General features: G+C 42.6%; 1 protein-coding gene across 4 annotated transcripts in view; it reads right to left on the bottom strand.

Annotated features, from left to right (window-relative positions):
- Positions 1-22,797, bottom strand: part of LRRTM4 (leucine rich repeat transmembrane neuronal 4) — a 426,277-nt gene that overhangs the window by 195,355 nt on the left and 208,125 nt on the right. For 2 of the 4 annotated variants that reach the window (XR_014542099.1, XM_083588669.1), the window contains exon 3: positions 11,532-11,591. The exons of the other annotated variants lie outside the window; for them this stretch is intronic. Coding sequence is in view for 1 of the 2 variants with exons in the window: in XM_083588669.1 (XP_083444795.1) it covers positions 11,532-11,591 (60 nt within the window). In the remaining variant the exon portion in view is untranslated. The remainder of the gene's footprint in view (positions 1-11,531; positions 11,592-22,797) is intronic. 4 annotated transcript variants of the gene reach the window in all.

The following is a 22,797-nucleotide window of genomic DNA, read 5'->3' as shown; positions in this document are numbered from 1 at the left end:
TTCCTGCGAAGCTGATTAGGAAAATGCAGAACATGCTGGGATATTCCTCCCCACACCATTTCCTCAGGGTTACCTTCAATATATTCAAAATGAATTCTACTGTAAAAAAAAAAGGCAGCATTTAAATCACAGGAAGTGCAGAGCGAACAAAATTTTCCCCAGGCAAATATCCAGCCAATCAATCTTTAAAGGAAACTGGGGGCAAATCCTGACTCTGATATAGGTGCTGGGAGGCATTTTGCAGGTGTGCAAGTTCTTGCACTATTGGAAATTAACTATCTCAGTTCCCGATTAATGTCCAAAGACACTGTGAATGAGAGAAGGAATTTTATTATCTCTATCCTTAAGCTTGGAGTCAGGGCAGGCTGTCCATCTGTATAAATAATACACTCTTTTAAATTGAATCTACCTGAAGTACATTCCAGTTAGGAGAGTGTCTGCCAGGTGTGTTGCTGGTCTCCTGGGTTTATCTACAAACTCATTTCATACATAGCACAGACCAGCTGTTACACGATAGGGGCTTTTGCCTTTGGGGGAAAATAATGTTTGTGATGATCTCTAGAGCCCCTAAGAGGCTTGGATTCTGCAGCCTCTTTTCAAGGCACAGGGATTGATTGGTTTTCAGTCAGATGCTGGCTTAATGAAAAGTAAAAGGATTCAGTAATAGAGCAACTGCTTTTGCAAGCAAAGGATCACATCGCCCAGGCCTAGACTGGACCTGTACCAGTACATCACCCAGGACTGGTATGAGGGCCAGAACACGATGGCGGCTTCACCCGGCAGTATATTGAAAGTGAAACCGCCACCACTCCTGAATCCCTTTGCAACCAGCTTGATGGCAAAGAAACTCAGGAGTGGCGACGGTTTCACCCACAATATACTGCTGTCTGGTGAAGCCGCCATCATGCTCTGGCCCTCAGACTGCAGAGGGAGAAACAAGCGGCTTCGGAGAGGCACTAGGTGCCAATGAAGCTTGCTCCTTCCTCGGCTGCCTGCACGGGCAGGCAGCTTCCTTAAACTGCTCCACTGAGGGGCATGGCAGGGTGGGCACTTTGTTAAATTGCTCCGCTGAGGCCATGCACCCCTCAGCAGAGCAGTGAAGAAGAAGAAGAAGAGTTTGGATTTGATATCCCACTTTATCACTACCCTAAGGAGTCTCAAAGCGGCTAACAATCTCCTTTCCCTTCCTCCCCCCCCCCCAACAAACACTCTGTGAGGTGAGTGAGGCTGAGAGACTTCAGAGAAGTGTGACTGGCCCAAGGTCACCCAGCAGCTGCATGTGGAGGAATGGGGAAGCAAACCCAGTTCACCAGATTATGAGTCCACCGCTCTTAACCACTACACCACACTGGCTCTCCAGAAGCTGCCTGCCTGTGTGAAGGTGGAGAGAGAGCCCTGCAGACAGAGCCTGACATGCTTGGTCTGCAGGACTGCCTCTACCTTCACTGAAGCGGGAGAGCTGCCTCTTCTGCCCTGCGTCTGGCAGCAGGAACAAGTTGCCTCATCCCTGGCCCTGTGAGCTGCCGCAGTAAAACCGCCTCAGCTCCCCCAGTCAGAGTGGCAGCGGTTTCGCCAACGCAGCTTGTTCCTACTTTTCAACATTGTGATGTACCGCCACACCGCGATGTCAAAAACCTGACATCGCCCCACTCAAGTCCAGTCCCCAACGTCTCCAGGTAGGACTGGAAGAGACCCGTGTCTGAAATCCTGGAAAGCTTCCACCTGTCCGTGTAGATTAGGCATGGCCAAACTTGGCCCTCCAGATGTTTTGGGACTACAACTCCCATCATCCCTAGCTAACAGGACCAGTGGTCAGGGATGATGGGAATTGTAGTCCCAAAACATCTGGAGGGCCAAGTTTAGCCATGCCTGGTGGAGACAATACTGAGCTAGATGGACCAAAGTCTGCTTCCTATGTTTTTATGTGCTATCAAAATGTGATTGCACATGTTGGCGGGATCCCTAAGAAGGGGGAATGACAACTTAAAATGATAGAATATGCAGAGTTAGCAGGCCTAACTAGGAGTATAAGAGAGCAACAAGGTCAAGTATAGAAAGAGTGGAATTTTTTGGTGGAATATTTGGAAAATAGCTGTAAACAAGAGAAGACGCTAGCAGGATTAAGGTAAATTCAACAGTATAATAATGTATAATAAAGAAATATGAATGGGGAGAAATTGAACTAAATGGTTCTATCAGAATGAGCAGAAATTATGGGAAAAATAAAAGAACCATGGAAGGGAAAGAAGCAGAGTCGATGAATGTATTATTACAATGGAGGATATTTAATGATGGAAATGTATATTTGGATTGCACATGCTTTGCATGTAGAGCACCCCATGTCCAATCACCAGCTTCACCAGAAAATAATCCTCCCTCATATAATGCATTTTAATGTTAACTTATCTAATATAAGCATTGTTTTTCACTTTCTCTCCTAAAATATGCATTTTTATGTTTTGGGTTGGATATTTCAGAGGATAGCTGTGATATGTGCACCGTACAAGTTAGGTAGGTTTGCACTGAAATGCAAAGTGATCAGAATTTCTGCCCCATCGGTAGCAGTAGGGATTAATTTGGTGGGGTTTGGACCTTGTTCATAATGGGACGATGTTTCAAAATTATGAATTCCAAATTGCTAAGCATTGTTTGATATTTTAAAAGCCACAATGCTCTTCTTAACATGAGGGTGGTGGTGGAGAATGTTTCTGTGTTTTGTATCGGATTTTGCCCATTATATCACCAAGTTTTCTTTTCAACATTTGTTATGGCATGAAGAAATATAATCCAATTTGCATAATGAGCTGCTGCACACAAATGGTTTGTGTCTTGGAGCAAGTTAAAGATTATTTCATGCAGTGACCATAAACTGACCTGTAGTTTCTCCCTCCTGCCCACCACAGCAGGGTATTCGGTCCTGTTAACTGGCTCCAGATGGATGCCCGAGCAGAGGCTGAAGGGAAGGCTGGTTTCTAACACCAATAATGTCAAGAGTTATTTTCAGGATCAGAGACCATTTGTCCTGTCTAGATTTATGTAGGTTATTTCCCAAGAAAATATCAAAGGCATCTGTTCGCCATGGTTCAAGGACCAGGGAGCTGGCTTGGTGATGTTGCAATATTTTAACATGTCAAAGTGTAAAAGGAATGGCTCTAAAAGATTCTGTGCCCAGGACAGCCCAGCACTTCTCCCCACCCGCCTGGCATCAGAAGTTGCCATGTTTAGAAAGGCACTCAGAAACCTGTTGTATTTTTGATGGCACACTTTTTAAAACACATGATGCTCATTTCGGCTCATAGCAAAAGGAATAATGAGCATATGTACAAACCATTGCATGTCATTTTATCTCTTGTTCTTTTGGAATAACATTTTGGCAGACTAAGGGTGCAGTCCTAAACCTGGGCACTGCTTAGTCAATGGGATGTCATGGAGCAATGGCATCACGGCCACAACCAAGCATGCCAACTGAAAGAATGGGGCAGCAGGAAGATTGCTGAATCTACCTGCACCTGCACAGTGATCGGGCATGGATTAGGCCTAATCTCAGCACATGATGGCAGTGGGATTGTCTTGAAATCCAATATATTCAACCCCAATTCAATATATTCAACCCCTCCTGACCATAGCTGTCAACTTTTCCCTTTTCTTGCGAAGAATCCTATTCGGAATAAGGGAATTTCCCTTTTAAAAAAGGAAAACGTTGACAGCTATGCTCCCGACCCTCAAAATACACTTTTGGGGGGGCTAGCTGCTATCTTTTGGTAGGGGGCATTTGCAGGTGGCACTTCCATCAGCGTCTTTGTAGGCAGAAGGTAGAGTGAGCTTTCTAAATTGTTGTTGTTTGCTTTGTGGAGCAAACAGAACTAGGGGGAGGCCAGTCAGATTTTACTTTGGTACTTTAAATTATGGGTTAAAATCAGTCTGTTTTGTACCTGCACTTTACTCGCCACTTAGCCTTCCTTGCTCATACAGTGGTTTACACAACTTTGAATAAAAAAGGGTTCAGCTACATAAATGCATCAGTGGTTATGTGATTTCATTTGCTTCAGATTCTTTATGCTCCCCTTGTAAGCAAAGAGAGCAAAGGGTCAAAGTCACAGCAGTCTAGAGAGGCGATGAAACAGAGATGAGGAAGGAAGGAAAGAAGGTGAGGGAAATACACTCAACAGATTCAATGTCTGGTTGAGACTGTCAAAATATTATTTTCCCTTCATGAAAGAGTTCAAATGGCAGTCAACTCTCCCTCCCCGCCACAGCACGAAACTTGATGTCTAGAGAAACAAGGGGATTGTAATGCCCTGGGCATCAATTTCGGGAAGGACAAATTAGTCAGTTTGGGATTTTCTTAGGTGTTCATGTCTCCAGTAAAAATTATCTAATTAGGCTGCCATTCAAGATCATAAATTGAGTTCAAATTTCTGCAGCAATTTCTGATTTTCATTTTTTAAAGTCATTAAAATTGTGAGCAGGTTGGAGCAGATTTCTCCACATAATCACAATTTTGTGTGCAGTTTGGATTACTACAAACATTTTTTCAACCCAATTTCCTCTCAGATAATGCTTCTTGCATGTTATTTTCATTCATAACATGAGGGAGCTTCACCTGGCATCTTTGTTACATATCTTTAGGTGACAGGTAAAAAGATTCCTCTTCTCCCAGACCTTTGGCTAATTAAACAATCTATTGCCTTTTAAACTGTGTGAGTGTTTGGGGGTATTGCTTTTGCTTGTTACCATGGTATGTATCTTTGTGTTTTTATACTGTAAACTGCCCTGGGATCCTTGGATGAAGGGCAGAATAGAAATTAATAATAATAAAAAGAATAAAAATCAAAATAATGCTTTTGATGCACACTTTCCATGTATGCATTTTTTGTAAACATCGTCTGGTTGGAGAACTGCTCCACAAAATTCAGAAATGTGCAAATTTTGAAGGGTACTTTGTGTATTGGTTGAAGAAGCACAGATTCTGTAGTTTCTCATTTACAGAATCAAAGGGGGTGGGATTAAGGACTCACAGTCAGAAAGAGAGTTTGCTGAAGCACCGCTACACCTCTGTTTTCTTGTTGGTACAGTCTGAGCCATGCATAAGACGTTGCCTTGGATGTGATCAGCACTTACTTAATAAGAGGTATGAACTTTCACATGATTCATGGTTCTCTCCACCAGGACAGTTCCTGTAGCTATTTACCCCTGTTATTGCAGTTATTTGCACTGGTAAATGTGCAGATTCTACTTTTAGTGGAAGGGTGCACTCTTATGCTGACTTCTTTGGGATGAATCTTCTCTGCTTTTCTTTGGACCACATCAGCGAGGCCGAGAATGGGGTCCTGTCATCTGGGCAGCCCAGGACCTCCATACCCTCTGCCCAGGCTTGTGCCCCCGTTCTCATCCCCTGTGCACTCCCTAATTCCCCCAACCCTCAGGTGCAGATTTGGGGAGGGGGCATGGGGGGAAGATGGGGGGAAGTTCCACTGCACAAGTGTAAATACTAGTGGCTAATGGAGCTTTGGCATTGGTTACTGCCTTTAGCGTTTCCAAGTCCATGAGACTAGTCACAAACACCTCTGAAGGATTCTTTTTTGTTTATTGTTTTTAAGCTTAAGGGAACTGTGGATGAGCACCAGAAATTTATGCTACTTTGGGGGGGAAAGGGAGCTGTGCAATCAAGTGTTCTCCAGTAATAATTGTTTCACCAATTTGAATCTAGCTGTGGAGAGGTTCATCAATCACTACTGCTTTGCCCTTTTGAAATCCATTTCTTAAATGTCATTAGTGGGTTCCCAAGTGCATCCTCCCATCTTCTGTTTTTCCCACCCACAGGTCACAAGATGATGGTCACATTATTATTATTGTTAGGAGTTGGAATCCAACAGCAGAGTAAGGGCCTCAATATTTCACATCCTTGATCTATGTGATGCTGGGGGGTTATGCATGCTAATGTGTACAAATTCAATAGCTCTTTTCGGTGGAAAATAAATTTTAAATAGAAGCACTGAATAAAAACATTATTTACAACATCTGAAGGGTCACAAGTTTCCTCCTATATAATTTTGGCACCACAATACACCAGCTGCCAAGGCATGTAACGATATTCATTAAAATAAGTGCTGTATCCATTCCGCTGCAGTTCAGTTTCCATCAAATACTACATTATTCACCCTGATGTCTGCTTTTCAATGTAAGTTGCATAACTTACATTCATTTCAAAGGGAACACCCTAAACTATTTTTAAATGTGATGAAATATGTATCATTTGTGGGCTTAAAAAAAAACATCAAGCATATTCATTTGACTGTTTTCTGTTCCTGACCACAGATGAACAAATGATCTTCAGCAATTTCCACATCCTTTTCTGTTTCCATTGGAATTCTCCAATATCTATAATAATCATTCTGCTATTAGTCATTTCAAACTAAATTGCTTCCTCGGTGGTGGTACCCCAGTTAATAAATTTCATTCCTTTGGAGATCTGATTATCACCCATGTGGTTTGTTTTATCCAGGTGACATCTTAAAATCTGTATTTATATACAGGCCTTTGGCACATAGCTGGGGACAGGCAGAGGAGAATTTTATATCCTAACCAATGGCTGAAAGCTACATTTTTTATTATATATTGGTTTTGACTATTGTTTTATTTCAGTTTTCTATGTTCGATCAATACTAGCCTCCTTTTTTGGAGGAAGGGCGGGATCCAACAAGTAATTTAATTACTTAATTGATAAACTTCCGTTACCACCTAATACAATAAGTCTGAATGCAGTGTAAAAACTGCACATTTTTTGCATGTGTAAAAGCACACTGGGATGCGGTTGGCACTGTGGTCTAAACCACAGAGCCTCTTGGGCTTGCCAATCGGAAGGTCGGCGGTTCGAATCCCCGTGACGGGGCGACCTCCCATTGCTCGGTCCCTGCTCCTGCCAACCTAGCAGTTCGAAAGCATGTCAAAGTGCAAGTAGATAAATAGGTACCGCTCTGGCGGGAAGGTAAACGGCATTTCCGTGCACTGCTCTGGTTTGCCAGAAGCGGCTTAGTCCTGCTGGCCACATGACCCGGAAGCTGTCTGCGGAGAAACACCGGCTCCCTTGGCCTATAGAGCGAGATGAGCATGCAACCCCAGAGTCATCCGCAACTGGACCTAACGGTCAGGGGTCCCTTTACCTTTAAATCACATTAGCCAATCTAATGAGGGCTGCATTAGGCCACACCCTTCAGTGAAGAGATACATATGTTACAACCAGGTACCTCTGAAATTCATACTTCAGAATAAATGGTACAATATAGACAATACAGGGCAATTCTCCCAAGAGCAAAGAAACAAAAGATGCTTTAGTCCATTCATCAAAAGGCAGATCGGCTCCAGACACCTTGTATCTTTTCCCCATAGGACCTTACACAAGAGTCAGGTTAACATTTAGTGACATTTCAGAATGATTCAGAGTTACTGTTTTGATGTACAGGACTTTGCTAGGCAGGTGATGTTTAATGCATATCCTCCTAGGCAGGAGAGGAGGGGAGGGGGAACCACACTGATATGGACTAAAATCACATAATACAGGAACAATACAATTACAAGTTCCCTGATCCAGGGAGAGCAAATCCAACATGCAGCTGGGCTCAAGGTTTCCAGATGAGAATTTTGTACTGAAAATATTTGAGGGTGAAGCAAAACCAGAGGCTCATTCCAAGAGCGGAGGGGCTAATAAAAGTCTCAAAGTGTTTTTTTTTGGGGGGGGGGGGCTCAGATCTAGTGTCCAAATGTAGCCCCATGGGCCTCTCCATCTGGCTCTCAGGACTTTTCTCCTCCCAAAGCCACACCTCTTAAATACGTCTGCTTTGTACCTTCCTCCAGTTCTTTTGTCTGACTGGAATTTCTCATTGACTGTAATAATTACTCTGTCTTGCCTGGATGGAGAGTTGTGTATGTAAAAACCTCTGACCTCTGGGTGGTTGGACCATAGACTACTGTTCCTGAGTAGCATGGTGGGTTCCTTCTGCCCCACCCGCTGCTGGTATGTGGGTGCTGGGAAAATTGACCATGAGAGAGGGCAGCCCTAGGTCTGAAGAGCCACAGTGCCAAGGGTTCCCAAGGCAGCCACTTATGCATTGCCAAAAAGGAACAAAGCAAAGAGGGAACTTGGTATCTGCATATAATGTTTAAGGGCTACTGCATATGTGCAGGTGCAAATTTAGAAATGATGCCTGGAATTTAAATAAAAATGTAATATACCTCACCTCTGAGGGACCAAGACTGTGGCCTAGGTAATCTGCGTTCCTGCTCAGTCTGCTGGCCACTTGTTAACTGCTGAGGAGCACCTTCAAGGCCCTGCTCTCCCTTCTGATGTTAAATTGATCTTAAAACTGGACTTGTTTCAGATAGCCCTTCACACACAGAACCAGGTTTTGATTGCAAGCAGCACAATATCAGCAAGATTCCCGTTTGTGCTGTTTTAACCAAAGTGTATATGTGCTGGTGCACAAAGATAACTTAAGCAGGGGACGGGGCTGAAAACTGAATCAAATCTCATGTATGCAGCAGTCTGGAAAAACTAAAAACTAAAACAAGAATAGAAATAGGGGAAGCAGCTATTCAGATGAGGAAAAGTTTGTAACCAACCCCTGACCAAGTGATGGCCCAGTATCCTCTGAAACATTGCAAGGGAGTACTGCTCATGACAGCAATCCCTGGCTGCAGACTAAATTTCATCATCTTAACCAGGTTTGCAATAGCTCAGACAGACATTTAGTTTCTCTTTGCCATCACACCAAAGAAACATCGAGGCAATAACTTTAGAAGCAGACTGTATTTATTAAATAGAACAAATCAGAGGATCTGCAACAAACCGATTTAAACATATTTTACTAAATTAAATTTATCTAGGCAGGTGATTTGCAGCAAATGGGGAAAATTATATGTCCTGGACATTTTCACAGCCACGTACTGTGGCCACATGGTAAGGATTAGAAGACATTTCTCTCCCTGCAGCATGCACTTTATGTGTGAATCCGGCAGGCACACCATGAACTTGCCCTGGTGTGCCTGCTAGGCCCCCAAACAAATAATGTTTCTAGTATTCAATTAGCAATTCCTTAAAACTTCTCACCTGCCCAGACTAAATGCCAAATGAGTCAAATAATAAAAAATACCACTCCAGCCACAAACAACACTCAACAGTGTGAAGTAGGCTACAAAGAGAAGTCCCAAACCCAAAATCCTACTCAACTGTAAATAAAGTGACTATCGAAGCACACACTATAGGGAGGAAGGACAGGTGCCAAACAAAGGAAGAGTGAGGGACAGAGACAGCTTAAGTAGCCTGGTATCCATCGCTTCCCTCATTGGCTAATTGGCGTCCTTGCGCCACAGCATGCTCCACCCCAGACCAAACCGCCTCTCCTCTTCTTGTAGGCGTGGAGTGTGTGGTAAATTCACGCTCCACTCATAGAATCATAGAGTTGGAAGAGACCACAAGGGCCATCGAGTCCAACCCCCTGCCAAGCAGGAAACACCATCAGAGCACTCCTGACATATGGTTGTCAAGCCTCTGCTTAAAGACCTCCAAAGAAGGAGACTCCACCACACTCCTTGGCAGCAAATTCCACTGTCGAACAGCTCTTACTGTCAGGAAGTTCTTCCTAATGTTTAGGTGGAATCTTTTTTCTTGTAGTTTGGAACCATTGCTCCGTGTCCGCTTCTCTGGAGCAGCAGAAAACAACCTTTCTCCCTCCTCTATGTGACATCCATTTATATATTTGAACATGGCTATCATATCACCCCTTAACCTCCTCTTCTCCAGGCTAAACATGCCCAGCTCCCTTAGCCGTTCCTCATAAGGCATCGTTTCCAGGCCTTTGACCATTTTGGTTGCCCTCCTCTGGACACGTTCCAGTTTGTCAGTGTCCTTCTTGAACTGTGGTGCCCAGAACTGGACACAGTACTCCAGGTGAGGTCTGACCAGAGCAGAATACAGTGGCACTATTACTTCCCTTGATCTAGATGCTATACTCCTATTGATGCAGCCCAGAATTGCATTGGCTTTTTTAGCTGCCGCGTCACACTGTTGGCTCATGTCAAGTTTGTGGTCAACCAAGACTCCTAGATCCTTTTCACATGTACTGCTCTCAAGCCAGGTGTCACCCATCTTGTATTTGTGCCTCTCATTTTTTTTGCCCAAGTGCAATACTTTACATTTCTCCCTGTTAAAATTCATCTTGTTTGTTTTGGCCCAGTTCTCTAATCTGTCAAGGTCGTTTTGAAGTGTGATCCTGTCCTCTGGGGTGTTAGCCACCCCTCCCAGTTTGGTGTCATCTGCAAATTTGATCAGGATGCCCTTGAGTCCATCATCCAAGTCGTTGATAAAGATGTTGAATAAGACCGGGCCCAAGACAGAACCCTGTGGCACCCCACTAGTCACTCTTCTCCAGGATGAAGAGGAACCATTGATGAGCACCCTTTGGGTTTGGTCAGTCAGCCAGTTACAAATCCACTGAGTGGTAGCATAGTCGAGACCGCATTTTACCAGCTTCTTTACAAGAATATCATGGGGCACCTTGTCAAATGCCTTGCTGAAATCAAGGTAGGCTACATCCACTGCGTTCCCTTCATCTACCAGGGTTGTAATTCTGTCAAGAGGGTATATGACATTCCCACGAAATTAGAATTCCAGGATTCAAATGCACATTTTTAAGAGTCACAAAAGGGCTAACCCTGTGCATATGCTCATAACTGACATTTATTGGCTGGAGGAACATGAGGGTTTGTAGGGTGTGTACAGTGAGACCACAGCCATGAATTTTCTTCCAGTTCCGGCACAACCGCCATTAGTATGGAAATGAAAATCCCACGATCACTCTCTAAAAGCGGTGACATATGATCAAAGGTGCAGACAATCTGCTACAAATTCACCTTTAAAAACCTTGGCTCAAACAGCAACTATATCACTGGTAAGTGCAGAAAGCCCCTTTGATCGCACATCTTCCCTTTCTGTTGTATTGTGCAAATCATATTGTGCATAGTGACTCGATATTCTTTTGAGCCGAGGGAATTCATTTTGCCTAATCAAGTGGAGAAACCATGGTGATGAATGTATGCACAAGGGAGCAAGATAGAAGCAAGCCATTATATTATCTTTAAAATATTAAAGGCTGACCCTGAAGTCAAGGAGAAATACTCATATATGGAATTATCCTGAATCATTTGGTTTTGCTGTCTTTCGTCTTTGCCGTTATTGCAACAAACAAAAGGAAATGGTTCTGAAAATTGACAGTAAAAGCACAACTAACCCTCAAGAATGTTTGCTAGTTGAACTAAATGAGGGAAGTTGTGGATTGTATGCACGCTCTCTTAAGGTAATCAGGGCTTTGATCTACAGTATGTTGCTTATGTTTATTACAGCAAAAAGATGTGGGGGCAATCATCCAGGTAAATAACACAAGGTCATCCCAAACATGACCCTCAGGTGGCCTATGAAATAACAATAAGGAATAATAATAATAAGAGAGTGCCTCAGCTATAGAATTAATTCCTACCTTATTCACTGCACAATCATCCATGACAATTCCTTTTTGAAACAGGACTTCTCCGGAGAGCTGAGAAGATAATGGCAAGGAAACAATATACAGCTCTATTATTATTCGTTCAAACTCTGCAGTCCATCTAGGTACAAGACATTCACCATCATTTGCAAATATAATATATAATAAACAATCATTGGCCAAGATCATCATTAGCAAACACCTCACTAGCAGCTCTGCAGTTTTTGTCTCTAGCAAATAAAAACAATTAGTTCTCCTCCCCACCAAGTGCACAAAATGGGTGGTATTTTACTCAGAGTAGACCATCTGAGATTATTGAAATTTAATCATGCTTGTTAAGTCCAGTGGGTCTACTCTGAGTACCACTCATTGAGTTCTTTCCCCTTGCTCTTCCAGCAAACCCAGCCATTACCTTAAATGGGAAACCCAGGTTTGTCTCGCAAGCCAACAAGTTGCCACCATATGTTGTTGGGTTACAACTCCCATCATTCCTTTTCACTGGCCAGTGTAGGTGGGGCTGATGGGAGCTGAAGTGCCATTTTGACTACTGCATCACAGGAAGACCCAGTGGCCTCAAGTCTTCCTCGGTGCAACATCCACAGTCTACTTGCGTTCCAAGATATAGGAGGATGATGGTAGATTGTGCTGAGAACTTTTGCAAATAATTTTAAATAGTGTCTCTAATTACCAGGGTTCTTTATTCCTTGCACAATGTAAAAGCAATATTCAATGTGATCGGGTTTTTTTATGGTAACTGTAGGTGAAAAAAATATGAACTATTAGGCACAGGGATGGGTAAGTATGTCAATTTCTAATCCTTTTCACTTACACTTATTTAAACATATTTTTCTGTTCCATTCCCCTCATTAACCCGAGGTGTTTTTTTAAAAAAAATACTCTTCCAAATTGTATTTTCTCTCAGAACATGTACTCAAATATGTATTTTGCTATGTTCAAACTGTAAAGAACTATGTTGCAACAATCAAAGAGAAGTGTGAAATCTAGCAGACAGCCAAGTTCTGATCTACACATTAGATACCATTCAAGTCATTTCATATAGGAATTTGCAAAGATCAAATTCCTTTTTAATTTTTTTTAAGTAAGTTTTACAGAAAAAAATGGCATGTGAAATTGGGGGCCAAATTCAACTATTCAGGCCTCTCTACGTACATAGGGACCATGAGGGTCATCTAGTCCAACCACCTGGAGTGCAGGAATCTTTTTACACAATGTAATAATAATAATAATAATAATAATAATAATAATAATAATATTTTTATTTATACCCCTCCCCTCCCCAGCCAAGGCCGGGCTCAGGGCGGCTAACAAGCAATAATAAAAACAAGTTGAATGAATACAACTTAAAAACAAGATTAAAATACAACAATTAAAATACTGAAACATTAAAATATTAAAATGCAGCCTCATCACAGGAGGAGAAAGGAAAAAGAAAGAAGAAAGAGGGGGAGGGAATCAAATTGGCTCCAAGCCAAAGGCCAAAGGCCAGGTGGAACAACTCTGTCTTACAGGCCCTGCGGAAAGAAATCAGATCCTGCAGGGCCCTGGTCTCATGAGGCAGAGCGTTCCACCAGACCGGAGCCAGAGCTGAAAAGGCCCTGGCTCTGGTTGAAGCCAATCTAACTTCCTTAGGGTCCGGGACCACTGTGGTGTTGCTATTTATGGACCTTGAGGCTCTCCGTGGGGCATTCCGGGAGAGGCGGTCCCGTAGGTAGGACTCAAATCCATGACTCTGAGATTAAGAGTTTCGAGCTCTACCAACTGAGCTGGAATATTGTGCATGGTATGGAAGTAAGGTCACATTTCTTGCTCCATCCATTTTTGCCTCTGGTCCTACCCATCACTGGAATGTGGCCCCTGGATGGTTTCCCACAACAAAATGCTGCCTTCGGCCTGGGAGGGAGGAACACATTCCCCCCCCCCCATCCTTGCCTATGGAAAAACTGTGGATGCTGGAACAAAGCTAACGGTCATTTATCTTGATGGTCATCACTGCTTCTTATGAGAGTGAATCCCATAGTTTAGCAATGCACCGTTTAAAGAAGTACTTTATTTCATTTGTCTTGAATCTTCTCATATGGGATGGCCCTGACTACTACTATTATGTGATGTTCCCCACATGATGCATTGTTCTGTACAGTGGTACCTTGGTTCTCAAACACCTTGGTACTGAAGCAACTTGGAACCCAAACACTGCAAACCCAGAAGTCAGTGTTCAGGTTTGCAAACTTTTCCCAAAAGCCGAACATGCTCCATTTTGAGTGCCACACTTCAGTTTTGAGTGTTACGCTGAGGTGGGTTTGTCTCTTTTTGTGTGACTGTGTAGAACCCAGTTCAGCTACTGATTGGTTGATTGTGTGACTGCAGTACTTTGCTTATTGCTTTCATTTTATGGATCAATGGTCTTGTTAGACAGTAAAATTCATGTTAAATTGCTATTTCAGGGGTTGTTCTTAAAAGCCTGGAACAGATTAATCCATTTTGCATTACTTTCTATCGGAAAGCGCGCCTTGGTTTTGGAACGCTTTGATTTTGGAATGGACTTCCAGAAAGGATTAAGTCTGAGAACCAAGGTACCACTGTACACATTCTATACACCTCTTATCCTTTTCTCAAAAAGCGAGGAGCTGCCCCATCTCCTTGAATGTTTGGGTTGCCCTTTCCTGAGGCCCCACTTTAGCTATTGGGGCCTCCCGCTACCGCCATGCCACCGTTGTGCGATTTCTGTTCTCATCCTAAAGCAAAGTTCTTAACTTGAGATACTATTTCTGGGTTAGCGGAATCTGTAACCTGAAGCGTTTGTAACCTGAAGCGATTGTAACCCGAGGTACCACTGTATTTTGTGATGTAGTTTGTGGCTTGCTTCATACAGAGCCATTTGCTTGCATTCACTTGTAGCTCCTGCTTTCTACCTGTAACACACTAAGAGCATAAGATGAGCCTTGTTGGATAAGGCCAACGACCCATCAAGTCCAGCATCCTGTTCTCACAGTGACCAACCGGGTGCCCCCATGAGAAGCCCAAAGCAGGACATGAGAACAGCAGCAGTCTGCCCACCTTTAACTTCCAGCAAATGGTATTCAGAAGTGTTACTGCCTCTGATAGTGGAGGCAGAGGATAGCCATAATGGCTAGGGGCCATTGATAGCCTTTTCTTCCATGAATTTGTCTAATCTACTTTCAAAATCATCCAATTATATCCAGATTGTGTTGGTCCTACCATTGTCCACCTGGCCACCTACATTCTACTACCCCTAGCTCCACCCATTCATGTGCAGGAGTTTCCTTATTTAGAGAGCACATTTTAAACTACAACAACCCATCCCTATTTCGCTCCTATTTGTAGGGCATGTATTTTGCTTCAGAAGTCATGTTTTGACTCATATGCAAATATATGCAAATATAATTGATCCATCAATCCTGTGAGGATTCAAAAGATGAATCAATGAAGATGTCCATAATCAGGTGACAACCCCAGTTCAGATGATGCGCAAGTTTCAGCCCTAGCCCATCACCCGGCCAGTCACTGCTTTAATCAGAGAGCTATGCACCATTAAACAACTTCTCACTTCATCATCAAAACTGTCTCTTAGAGTCTCCCCCTCATGTGCAAGGGAAATAATGTATACATACGCACATATGCACTATTGCAAAAAAAAGGGGGAGGATTCTTTCTTTAATGAAGGAAGGAAGAATGAGCGTAAGTGCTAGCAGGGCTTTATTTTCAGCCGGAACATGTGGAACTTGGTTCTGACACCTCTCAGGTGGTCACCATTGTCATTATAAGAGAACAAGGGAGCTGTTCATGGTGAGTTCTGGCATCTCTTTTTCTATAAAAAGAGCACTGAGTGCTAGGATCTGAACTAACCTGGCACAGCTCATTAAACCCTATCTTTGGAGAGAGAAAGGAGCAGGGGGATATTTGCTGTTGCAAATGAAATGCCCTGAACATGCCAAGGTTACTTTTTGATGGGAAGTTCTGTACATGTCTAGTTCAAGTTTCAGTCTGCTATGTGCACTCACTAGATCTCATGAGAGGGAGGAGAGTTTGAGGTTTTAATATGCCTTGCCCATGAGAGTTCAGGCTCATTTTGCCCCACAAGATTCCCACCCACTGACCCACCCTCCATGCTGGGGGCTGATTGGGCTTTTTGGGTCACTAGCTGACACAGTCAGAAATGATTTTCCCCCTCCCAAATTCAATTGGCCCTTGGTTTTGGTTTTGGTTTTTTGCCTTTCCCACAGTGAAATGCTTTGTTGTGCTAGATTCCATGAGGATTTTGTCACAATTCAGAAATTTTCAGGCCAGATTAAGATACCATGATTGCTTGGTGGTTTTTGTGGCAGTCCCGGGAAAATAGTAACAGTAGGACGGTATGCTCCTATGGTGGGGGTTTGGGTGCTTCTGAACCTCCAGTGGAGTGTCATTCCATCAGCAAAGGTTGTGTAGAATGAGGAAATGATCCTCACCTTACTGCCATTGCCAATCTGATATTTATTCAGTAAAGCTGTGGCCTGAATTTCACCCAACACCAGTGTCCATCTGAGTTATTTCCACCACCCTCACGAGCAACAAAATGCACCTTCTTGGAGAAGCAAGACAGCACCGACCCACCCACCAATCCATGGAAAAATGTTAACATCTCATTTTACAGTATCATGCCTTTAAAGTCACAGTTTCATTCATCACAGAAATACACTCTCTCTCCAATCATCATCCCACAGTTCATAGGCATTGCGTGTTCTATTTAATTGCAGATATAGCCTCCTTCAACCAATCTGCTTTCTTTTCTTTTTTAGGTTATAAACTAATCTTGCTGATGCAGCCCAGATGATGTATTATGTGTCAGTGGGAGGCATTCTAAAGCAACCAGGCTATCTACAGCTGATATCAGCAGGCTGCATCTCTTATCTCTAATTAAAACACTCATCCAATTGTAGTCAAAATGCTTCATTCTTAAATTGCAATTGGATTTTAAGTGGGAATTAGAGGGAGGTAGTAGCCAGCACAAAAGGAGCCCGATTGTCAGATGAATCAATGCTTCTCCTGCTATCCCCCCTCACCCATGGAAAACAGTCAGAGAAATATGGGCCTGAGGCTCAGACTACATGAAACGCCTAAACACATTTCACACTTGCCTGATGGCCCCTTTAGACATAGAAAAGCCACTTCCAGTCAGCAAGCAAAACTGGACAAGAAGCAGGGAAGCATTTAACCCTTTGTAAACCTGCCATTTCCCCTCCCCAGTAGCTTTTCCTCCCACACAATTTTATGCATGTTTGTCCTGCTTTTAAAAACTTTGCGATTGAAAAGTTGTGTGGGGGATGCATATGAAGCCATAGCTCAGTGGTGCAGCATCTACTAGGTATGCAGAGGGTTCCAGGTCCAGTCCATGTTATCTCCAGGAAGCTCTGAAAGGGAATTCTAACCTAAGTTACTTGGCATTGTTTATTCTGATGTGTTGGAATTAGAACAGCAGAGATCATTCAGTGTACAACTCAAGGGTTAATTTTGTTACTGTTAAAGTCAACTAGCCAAGAGCAGAACGGGTGGAGGTGTTGCTTAGTAACCAGGCAGAGTTTGCTAAGGTAGCACGTGCCATGATTGGGTGTGTAGTTTTGAAGGCAGTTTTCCTCAGTATGTTTTGTAGAATGTATCCCTCCTGTGTACGAGGCCTAAAAAATACAAATCCGTTTTTCCTTTCTCCTCAAATTATACACTGTTTTCGTCAGTTTCCTCAGTAAAGTGTTATGAAGACTTCTCTCTGGACTGCATCTTCATTATTTAGTTGACTTCATTAACAAGATGAACACCTTGCCCTGTCTCTATGACTAGGGCTATAAAACTCCCCTTCTTCTTCAAAATGGTTTGGGGCATTAATCAGGAAAGGGCTGCAACAGAGCTATAGAGCAACAGCTTTACATGCAGGTTCATTCCAGGTAGGACTGGGAAAGACAGCAAACAATACTGAGCTAGATTACTTGGTCTAACTTGGTACAAAACAGCTTCCCATTGCCTGCTTCTAACAACAGCCAGCTTCCGAAGTCATCTACAGCTCTTTCTCTCCCTCCTCTGCCCTCTCACAACCTAGACTTTCACCATCAACTGCTATGGAGCAGGAGATCAATGAAAGGACTTTTATTCTGGCCTGGCATTCAGCCATCAGCCTTTTCCCGGGGCCTGCTACAACATATATATTCTCCCCTCCTGTATTCACTCCCCCTTCTCTCTTGTGTCTCAGCTTCACTTAGAATGTAAGCCTTCAGGCTTTAAAGACTTGCCTTTTTATATTGTGTAATGCATTTATTTTAACAGCTAAACAAATAACATTAAAGACACATAAAAACCTTGATGTGGAGAGGAAGGAGTCTGCTTAGCCTTCTACTCAGACATACGCTCCCCCCGCTCTTTTTTCCAGTACAGCACATAAGCTTAAGCGTGTGGGTGTTAATTTTGTGTTGGTGATACATCTGAAAACCCGTTCTTGTCCCTACCTGCACCACATAGCAGGACAGACTCTGGCTGGTGCTTTACCACATTTTATTTATTTGTTTAGATAATGGATAGACCACTTAACTCTTGGTAAAGGAAAATACCTAAGTGGCTCACAAGTATCGTAAGATGCTACGGATTTAAAAAAATTCAGAAATAGCAAACAAATGCATACACACACACACACAATCCATAATTCAGGGATTTTGGAGAATTCTATTTGAAAACAAAACTGGCACTGTTCATGTTTCCATTGCAGTTCCATAATGGAAATCAAGCATTTGCTATTCATTCACAATTTCCCCTTTTTAAAAAACTCAACCCTATACACAAAGCCTTTTTAAAGAACATTGTTTTGACATTTGACACCATCCAAATGAGTGGCGTGGAAATAATTACGTAATTAATTACATTAAATTTGAAACTTGCGTTACATAGTTTTTATTGGAAGTAGAACTGAAGTGAAATGGAAACAGAGCTGATTGTGATGAAGACAGGGCAGAATGGAAATCACTTCCTTTTCTCACCCTTCCCATCGATAAAATAAATAAATAAACCCCGAAACCAGCAACTGAACTAACTCTCCTAAACACCAGAGGCGGCCTGGGAAAACAATTCCAGTTTTTAAAGAGACCATAACATTCAACCAGTGACTTCTCCGATTGCACAAACTGGCCCTTGAACCAGTTCACACGGTCCTTTTAGAGGTAATATATACACCACGAGCTGATTTCTCCCAGATTTTTTTGACAAAGCTAACCTATATTTGAAGTCCTCTGACACAAACTGGATTTGCTGGCTCAATTCATTTGTACTGATGGATAAATGAGCCTAATATTGCCATCAGCACGAGATTATTCTAATGAGAGCAGGAGAAGGGAATGGAAACATTTCCTTCCACTCATTTGAAAGAGCAGTATTCTGGAGAGCAACAAAGCTTGATTCTGCTCTAATACCAACTAGAAAAGCCATACAGGAGTGTGCATATAATTTGGATGATTCACAAATGAAGGTCTGAATTGAGGCCACTTCAGACAGGTTTGGACTAGTATGTGCTTAAGCTGCATTTCTCTGAATTTCTCCAAACTGAAATGGGGATTTCTGAAGTGCTTTAGGCTGTTCTGTATGTTTTAAAAACAAAATACTGCAGACAGTGTTTCTCCCCAAGCTTGGGGAGAGGAGGGAGGGATAACTCTTTTGTGATTGACAGGTTTGACTTCTAATTAGAATGAATTGTTTTTCCAGGGATCTCCAATCACAGCGCTTTGAGGAAGGGGTGTTGAAGTAATGTATCACCATCAGGACAGCATGCCTTCCATCAGCCAAAAAGAGATTCACTGACAGCGAGAGTTGACAAACCTTGCTCAACTTTGTCAATGTCCTTATTTAGGTCAAGAAGATCCTACTTTAAAGATAGCCTGGATGGTACTATTTAAAGAGACTTTGTCCTTCTGATGAGCACATTTTCATCATGCAATTTCCCTCTCTACTCCTTAGAGAGGAAGAATTGTTGTCATCTGCTTAATTAATAATGGAACATCTGAAAAATAGCAACCAATTTTTATGGCTAAAAAAACACACCCTAAATGACACAGCCTAATTACTCTGTTCTTGTTAAGTAAGTCACTTTTATTAGGTTATCTTACAGTATTAGCAGTACACTTTTGCTCGATCCCAAAACTCTCTCAAATCACAGTGCTACTTTGATATATGCCACCTCAAAATGCATTATTTAAAATAGGGATGGGGAAGATGTGCCCCCCAGATGTTGTTGCACTGCAACTCCCATCAAGCAGATCCAATGGTTTCATGTAACTTGAGTCCATTGGTTCGGGTGAAGCAGAAAGGAAGATTGCTCTATCTTCCATGTGACAGTTCTTTAGACATTTGAAGATGGCTATCATATCACCTCTCAGTCTTCTCTACTCCAGGTTAAACATACCCATCTCCCTCAATCATTACTTGTAAGGCTTGATTTCCAGAATCTTTACCATCTTAATCACAGCTCACATACAGTACCTGCACACATGGCTACAACCCAGAGGAAGTGGGGCTAGACAAATTCTACCCTGACATTAACTTTTCTGGTATCTGGCAATATCAGGAAAGCTAATGCAAAAGTTCATTTACACAGAGGGATATCAAGACAAGACGCCTTTAATCAAGGTTGGTTTGACTCTATTAGATAAATAAATGAGAGACCAGAGGCCCCAAATACACTAGCAAGGTATGAAAGTTGGTAGAACTCCTTTTATCCTTGCTTTGTTCATACAGTTGTTAGCCCTTACAGTGCCATAGGCCATTTTAATTGATTTTGCTGCAAGAGAAGAAACATAGCTACCACTCTGGAAATAATAAAAACAATAACTTTTCAGACCTTAAAGTTGCAGAATTCTGTTTGAAGCACAGATGCCAAAAAAGAAACACACACAAACATTTAAAGCCATAAACCATTTCTTGGAGTTTGTAAGAATCTGCACAGATTATTAACAATGCAGTTTAGTAGGGCTTCCATCTTCTTCTTGTACCTCCAGGGAAGAAAATGGGGAGGGGATAACCTGAGCAAATGCAAACTGTCAAGTCATATATATGATGCCTAAAATCTCAATCGAGCACTTTGAAAGCTTGTCAGGAAAATTAATTACCCTCGTGATTTAAAGAGTGCATTTTTGTCCCCAGTGACAAAAGCAGCATTTAACTATTGAGAGTGTGTCCTGGTCGACACAAGACATCTCATTCAATACATAATGCTGCCCAGTGCTTTTTTTTCTGAGGGTACACAGGGGTATGCATACCTCTAAACATTTTGTGAATCTAAGTTTGGCCTCATTGAGGGGCAGTATTTCAATATGAATGGTAAAATGAGAGTACCCCTAAACATATTTTTTTTAGAAAAAAAAGCACTGATGCTGCCATTGGAATTAACACACTGGATAAAAAATGGATTCCACAGCTCCTACAAATACCTGTTTCTTGGATCTGTCTTCTCCTAGGTTAACTGATGTGACCTCATTTAACTCTCCAGGATCGAGGACACCAGAAATATTCTATGGAGATGATAATACATGGAGTCTGCACATGGGAAGAACATGATGATGTCCTTCATTTATCACAGGGCCAAGTCCCTCCTTCTCCATTATTATTTCTTTGGAGTTGCAGCAGGGAGGTGAGGAAATTTATAAGAGGACTGAGAGAATTTCTACAGCTTCTGCCCTCCCTGGGATGACATATTGCACTCAACACTCTAGAACGAAGAAGTGAGATGGGTCTTGTAGTGTGGTTGATTTTAGACAGAGATAGCCTGACCATGGTGCTTTTTGTATTTGTAAGCTCAAGGCGTAGTTATTACAATGTGCTGTATGTGGGATCTGACCTGGAAGCTCTAGCTGGTCTGAATGCACTTAAGGCCTGGTCTTAAAAGCATATGCTACCAGATCAGCTTACAGTATTTAGGACTTACATTTCACCACACAAAATCTTGGAGCACCCATTGTTTGGTTACTTCCCAAATAGAGGAGGCAAGCAAACTGGCAATTCTCTGTTTATTTCATGCACAGGTGAAATCTGCATCAAAACTCTTATATGCTGTCAACATTTGGTACAAGGGCTCTTTTCCAAAGCTTGATACATTTCAATCAAAGCTTATAGGTCCTTACTTCAGGTCCTTAACTCAATACTTCTGTTGGAAACTGGTGAATGCCCACTTTCAATTAAGGCCTGGTGGAGTGCTTTGGGTCTGGTGTATGGCCTTGGGAATGGTGTACTCATGTGATAAATGTGGAGTACATCAGCTCCTGGTCAAAAACCATGGCACATAAGGCCTCTTTCACCATCTTTTCATACCCACCTGGAGTATGATACTACCCTCAAAACTGTGAAAGAGGTTTTGGGATATTGCCTTTAGTGATTTATGATCTTGCTCACATGTGACTTGTGGCCCATCTGTGTCTGGAATCCGATACCTAGAAGGTTGGGTTTTTTTGGTTATCTCCCTACCTTAAGAATTTGACCGTACCTAACTACCGCCGTCTGTTTCCTAAAGCCAGATTAAATGTTTTCCTTTATGAAGTGCTGCGGGGGAAATTTGCTGGTGTCCCATACCAAGATAGGCTGTGCCCATGTTGAAGGTATGGAACACATTTTATTGCATTGTAGTCTGTATAAACAGGTTAGACAGCATCTAATCAATCCAATACTAACAGAACAACCTAGAATTGCTGACTCATTTTATGCCAAGTTCTCCTGGAGGATAAGTTTGATACCGTTACATTGGCTGTAGCAAAATTCCTCTCGGTGGCAGTAAAAATCAGAAATCAGTATGTACAGGCTAAAGCTCCTCTGTTGGCTAGCATGGCGATTTTACACCTTAATAACTGTTGGTATTTACTATTCTTGTACTGTGTATTGTTGTACTGTGTATTCAAGGGACGCAGGTGGCGCTGTGGGTTAAACCACAGAGCCTAGAACTTGCTGATCAGAAGGTTGGCGGTTCGAATCCCTGTGATGGGGTGAGCTCCCATTGCTTGGTCCCTGCTCCTGCCAACCTAGCAGTTCGAAAGCACGTCAAAGTGCAAGTAGATAAATAGGTACCGCTCCAGCAGGAAGGTAAACGGCATTTCCGTGCGCTGCTCTAGTTCGTCAGAAGTGGCTTAGTCCTGCTGGCCACATGACCCGGAAACTGTACGCCGGCTCCCTCGGCCAATAAAGCGAGATGAGTGCCGCAACCCCAGAGTCAGTCACGACTGGACCT

The sequence above is a fragment of the Podarcis filfolensis genome, assembly GCF_964270895.1.
Source record: "Podarcis filfolensis genome assembly, chromosome: 15".
NCBI lineage: Eukaryota > Metazoa > Chordata > Lepidosauria > Squamata > Lacertidae > Podarcis > Podarcis filfolensis.
This window is presented reverse-complemented; position numbering and strand designations above follow the sequence as displayed.